We start from the raw sequence: 6277 nt of genomic DNA on the forward strand, positions 1-6277 counted from the left end.
GTCTAACATTCATTAATACTTAGCCTACACTATAACTTCAACTGATCTGTGATCTGTCTAACATTCATTAATACTTGGCCTACACTATAACTTCAACTGATCTGTGATCTGTCTAACATTCATTAATACTTAGCCTCAACTGATCTGATAACTTCAACTGATCTGTGATCTGTGATCTGTCTAACATTCATTAATACTTGGCCTACACTATAACTTCAACTGATCTGTGATCTGTCTAACATTCATTAATACTTGGCCTACACTATAACTTCAACTGATCTGTGATCTGTCTAACATTCATTAATACTTGGCCTACACTGTAACTTCAAGTGATCTGTGATCTGTCGTATGTTCACTTCTATAAAGCCCATTGCGCTATTTCATGGAGTTTAGGCTATTTTAACCGCTGTGGCCCAGTAGTCCAACAGTAGCCATGTGTAACTGACAAATCACACGCATAAGGTTGGTTCCTTGTTGAACGATGCTATAATAAACATCCTTATAAACTCTCATTTCACGGATATCCAACGGAAAGTCTTGAGATAATAACAACAGTAAGTTGGTGCAGTGAATGAATCGGCTCGAGCCTGGGAGCATCTCCGCAGCCTGCAGCATCTCACCGAGACTTTCATCAGTCTGGTCGCGGTGCCGTGGTAACTCGATGTAACGGACGTTCCTCTCGACCAATCAGATCTATTGTCGGAGCCCCATCAGCGAAGCTGTAATGGAGAGGGCGTCCAATGAGGAAGGTCGGAGGTGGCGACGTGTTATACTTCACCCCGCCCCCCCCCCCCTATGGGTTTATTCGGAGTTAGTGCCAGATATTCAGTTCTAGGAGAGAGTGGACGGATACGCGCCACACACAATTCCACACCGTCATAGCACTGAATGGACTTGATACGGGCTATCACGGATTCAATTAGATGCGCTCCAAAGATTGTGAATATTATTATTTTTGTCTTTCTCACATTTGCTCTATTTTTTTTTTAAACACGAAAGGAGGCGCAATTTCAATGGAGAGCCTCAGTGAAGTTGACACATGATGGGACAAGCAAACCGTGTGCGTTATTCTATCAGTGGGCGCTTTCAGCTAAACAGGTAGCAAGCCAAGCGGACTATTTTACCGTAGGCTACCACCGGCCAAAAAAAAAAATCCGACTGATATTGGAGCTACCGGTGATGCAGAATGACTTCATGGTCCGAGGAACCCGCCGCTCGCCACTGATGCGCGGATTTTGTTTGTGGGAGAGGAGAATGAGCCGCAGTCGACATTATATGATCGACTGAAGGGAGCATCAACGCTTTTCATGTAAAGTTCAATGTCAAAAAAACGAACTGTGAAACGTTTAGAAATATAATTCATTATTGTGTCTCTCCTCGCCGGTGCTGTTTTCTCTTCCCCTCACAGTCAACTGCCGTTATATCAGTAGAACCAAAAGGCATTGCGCTTCACAGACTTGGACTTGAAGAAATCTAACGGCTGCGATCAATACCGATATCTTTACCAACCGGATTTAAAACAGGATATTCCAACTCTGAATAGGATTTGTATCGAATAGGAGAAGAGGCTTCTTATGCACAGCCGCAATTTGGGGCATTAGAAGAACACGCATTCCAATTATCTCGCGCACTAAAGGGGATTTTCTTTTGGATAACGGTAAGAATATTCAGAGCGCACTATTATGGAATAGATTTAAAAAATATATATATATTTATTGTTGCTGCCTATTTACAACGGTTAAATAATGGTGAAATTCATCCCGTTGAAATTCAAACACAGGGTATTTGATTCCATCCTACGTCCTATTAATCACAATAATTTAAGCGTAATGGATCTCGGCTGCCTGTAGCTCTCTGAAGTTACAACGGGGAAGTGCTTGTAGAGGCGTTGAGGAATCGTTATGGGCATCATGTGTATAAGGTCTGGGGAGAAGAGGGCACAGACTTGAATGGCTGCTTGAGCGCTTGCTGCAGTATGATATTATCCTAAGGGCTTTTTTTTTGATGGGGGGGATATAACGGAAATAAGTGTCCAGGAACCAAAGAAGAGAGAGGAGATGGGTAAAAATGGTAGATTACATCAATTAGATACATTGAAGTTAGGTTAATGTTACATGCATTAATCAAGGACACTGCGGATGCCATGTGTTTGAAGATTAGATTTGGTTGTTTTAATTCCTAGCACCTTTGCTGTAGTCCGAGGGCATTATGATCGAATATAGGATATTTTTTAAGTGATATATACGGTGGATTTTTATTTCAGTTGGATTTTTACGCATCTTTTCGAAAGCACCAACCCTAAAAGTGTGAGCATCTCCCCTGATCTGGGGCTTCACTGAAATAAATCTAATGCAAACTCTTTGTCTATTCGTAGGGTTGTTCCGTGTGTGGAAACGGCCCCTTCTTCAAATGCAAGATTTCACCAATCCATCACTCTGACATTCAACATTCAGCATTGAAAAAAGAAGAAGAAGAAGAAGAAGAAGAAGAAGAAGAAGAAGAAGAAGAAGAAGCGTTTAAAATCCACAAGGTCTGGAACTCTGTAACCACGGTGACCGTTGTCATCATGGATCTAACAGACTTTTACTTGTTGGCTGCTCTTGTTGCCTGTTTTTGGATGGACCCTTCTATAGCCCAGGAACTGATCTATCCCATTAGAGAGGAACTGCAGGAAAACGTTCTCATTGGAAACATACCAAAGGACCTGAACGTCTCCCATACAAACGCTGCTACCGGAGCTAGCGCTAACCTGGTCTACAGGCTGGTGTCTAAAGCCGGCGACAACCCTCTGCTCAGAGTGCAGAGCAGCACGGGAGAGATATTTACCACCTCCAATCGCATCGACAGGGAGAGGCTCTGTCCCGGCCCCTCGTTCGAGGAGAACGAATGCTCCTTCGAGATCGAGGTGGTGATTTTACCCAACGACTACTTCAGATTGATAAAGATTAAGATCGTGGTCAAGGACACCAACGACAACGCTCCCATGTTCCCGTCTCCTGTCATCAACATCTCCATCCCGGAGAATACGCTGATCAACAGTCGTTTCGCCATCCCCTCCGCCACCGACCCCGACACCGGCCCCAACAGTGTACACAAGTACCAGCTGGTGAACGGGCAAAGCGCCTTCGGGTTGGACATCGTAGAGACGCCCGAGGGGGAGAAGTGGCCGCAGCTCATCGTTCAGCAGAACCTGGACAGGGAACAGAAGGACACGTACGTCATGAAGATCAAGGTGGAGGACGGCGGCACGCCGCAGAAATCCAGCACCGCCATCCTCCAAGTCACCGTCACCGACGTTAACGATAACAGGCCGGTGTTCAAGGAGAACCAGATCGACGTCCACGTACCGGAGAACTCGCCTATAGGGACGTCCGTAGTCCAGCTACAGGCTACGGACGCAGACGTGGGGGCGAATGCCGAAATCAAATACATGTTCGGGACGCAGGTCTCCCCAGCTACCAAGAGACTATTTGCTTTAAACGGCACCACGGGTCTTATAACCGTACAGCGACCCCTCGATAGAGAGGAGACCGCCATACACAAGTTATCCGTGTTAGCGAGCGACGGCAGCTCCAGCCCAGCCAGAGCTACCGTAATTATAAACGTGACGGACGTGAACGACAATCCGCCAAACATCGATCTGAGATATATTATCAGTCCGATAAACGGCACCGTGTTCCTCTCGGAGAAAGACCCAATCAACACCAAGATAGCTTTGATCACCGTGTCGGACAAGGACACGGACGTCAACGGCAAGGTCATCTGTTTCATCGAGAAGGACGTCCCCTTTCACCTCAAAGCGGTGTACGACAACCAGTATTTACTAGAGACGTCGGCGCTGCTCGACTTTGAGGGGACCAAAGAGTACAACTTCAAAATCATAGCCTCCGACTCTGGCAAGCCGAGCTTGAACCAGACAGCGTTGGTAAGGGTGAGGCTGGAGGATGAAAATGACAACTCTCCGATCTTCAGCCATCCTGTCATCGAGCTGGCCGTCATGGAGAACAACAAACGCGATCTCTTCCTCACGACTCTCAGCGCCACCGACGAGGACAGCGGGAGAAACGCGGAGATCGTCTACCAACTGGGCCCTAACGCCTCGTTCTTTGACCTGGACCGTAAAACCGGTGTCCTCACGGCCTCCCGGGTGTTTGATCGCGAGGACCAGGATCGGTTCCTCTTCACGGTAACGGCCCGAGACAATGGGACGCCTCCACTCCAGAGCCAGGCAGCAGTCATCGTGACAGTACTCGATGAAAATGACAATAGCCCCAAGTTCACCCACAACCACTTCCAGTTCTTTGTGTCAGAGAACCTGCCCAAGTACAGCACGGTGGGGGTGATAACTGTCACAGACTCAGACGCCGGGGAAAATGCTGCCGTCACGCTTTCGATACTCAGCGACAACGAGAACTTTATCCTAGACCCGTACTCTGGAGTAATAAAGTCCAACGTGTCCTTTGACCGGGAGCAGCAGAGCTCCTACACCTTCGACGTCCGGGCGGTGGATAGCGGGCGGCCCCCATGTTCCTCGGCCGCCAAGGTGACCATCAATGTCATCGACGTAAACGACAACACCCCCATCGTCATCTACCCTCCTTCCAACACCTCCTTCAAACTGGTCCCCCTCTCGTCCATCCCTGGATCGGTGGTGGCCGAGGTCTTTGCTGTGGACGGTGACACAGGGATGAACGCAGAGCTCAAGTACACCATCGTTAGCGGCAACACCAAAGGTCTGTTCCGGATCGACCCGGTGACAGGAAACATCACCCTGGAGGAGAAGCCTGCTATCTCCGACATCGGCCTCCATCGGCTGGTCGTGAACATTAGCGACCTGGGCTACCCTAAGTCCCTGCACACCCTGGTGCTGGTGTTCCTCTACGTGAACGACACGGTCGGCAACGCCACGTTTATCTACGACCTCATTCGCCGCACCATGGAGACGCCCCTGGACAGGAACATCGGGGAGAGCAGTGAGACTTACCAGAGCGGAGATTATCTCACCATCATGATCGCCATCGTAGCCGGGGCGATGGTGGTGATTGTGGTGATCTTCGTGACAGTGCTGGTGCGCTGCCGTCACACCTCGCGGTTCAAGGCGGCCCAGAGAAAGAAGCAGGGCGCTGAGTGGATGTCTCCCAACCAGGAGAACAAGCAGAACAAGAAGAAGAAGCGTAAGAAAAGGAAGTCGCCTAAAAGCTCCCTCCTGAACTTTGTCACCATCGAGGAGAACAAGCCGGACGACCCAGCTCACGAGCCCATCAACGGCAACATCAGCCTGCCTGCCGAGCTGGAGGAGCCTGGCCACTTTGACTGGAATGCTGCTCCAACGACCACCTTCAAGCCCTCGAGTCCAGACCTGGCACGGCACTACAAGTCCGCTTCTCCGCAGTCCGCGTTCCACCTCAAAGCGGACACGCCGGTCTCCGTGAAGAAACACCACATGATTCAGGAGCTCCCTCTGGACAACACCTTCGTAGGGGGCTGTGACACTCTGTCCAAGAGATCCTCCACTAGTTCAGACCACTTCAGTGCCTCGGAGTGCAGTTCCCAGGGAGGATTCAAGACTAAGGGATCCGTACACCCGTCCAGACAGGTAAAAGACTTTTACTGGTCTATAAGTACTGCGTATAACTGCCCGGTCCAACAGTGCTGAGCTCCCTTCTACACTATACACTATAGCTGACTTGGTCTTAATACCAATGAGAAAGGGGGAATCACCCCCCCCACTATAAGTCCCACTGTATCTTTTAAACCCCCCCCCCCAAAAAAAAAAATCACATATATATGAATTCATGTATGACATGTGGTTAACTGTGGACTGAACCAAACAAACACATGCATACTTTTCCTTTTCCCTTTGCGTCTCCTGCCAACAGTCTCTTGCTGTTATTATGTTCCCCTTATTTTTATTTATTTTAAAAAAAAGTTATTTAAAAAGATATTTCAATCAAACATGTACCACGTTGGCAACTGTCTAAAGCCCTCGTCAGATTCTACAGACACATGACCTTTTAAATGGGCCTCAGAAGGTTGAATGAGATAAATGGTGTCCTGCCTTCCAAACGGCCCCCTTTATTCCCTTCGTAAGTGCACTCCGTTTGACCAGGGTGAATAGGGGAATAGGGTTCATAAGGGAATAGGGTCCAAAGGGCTCTGGTCAAAAGTAGTGCACTATTAAAGGGAATATGGGGTGGGGGGGCATTTGGGATGCGGACTAGATGGTGGAATTGATGTGTTGCAAAGATGCCTTTAAAAAACATTTGTGAAAGAAACA

General features: G+C 48.4%; 1 protein-coding gene across 1 annotated transcript; it reads left to right on the forward strand.

Annotated features, from left to right (window-relative positions):
- Positions 1-842: 842 nt before the first annotated feature.
- LOC118380949 (protocadherin-9-like) lies at positions 843-5681 on the forward strand. Its single transcript, XM_035767907.2, has 2 exons — positions 843-1657; positions 2375-5681. The coding sequence occupies exon 2, from the start codon at positions 2567-2569 to the stop codon at positions 5654-5656; it is 3090 nt and encodes a 1029-aa protein (XP_035623800.2). The 5' UTR covers positions 843-1657; positions 2375-2566; the 3' UTR covers positions 5657-5681.
- The last annotated feature ends 596 nt before the right edge of the window (positions 5682-6277 follow it).

This window comes from Oncorhynchus keta, unplaced genomic scaffold (genome assembly GCF_023373465.1).
Source record: "Oncorhynchus keta strain PuntledgeMale-10-30-2019 unplaced genomic scaffold, Oket_V2 Un_contig_4586_pilon_pilon, whole genome shotgun sequence".
Lineage (NCBI taxonomy): Eukaryota > Metazoa > Chordata > Actinopteri > Salmoniformes > Salmonidae > Oncorhynchus > Oncorhynchus keta.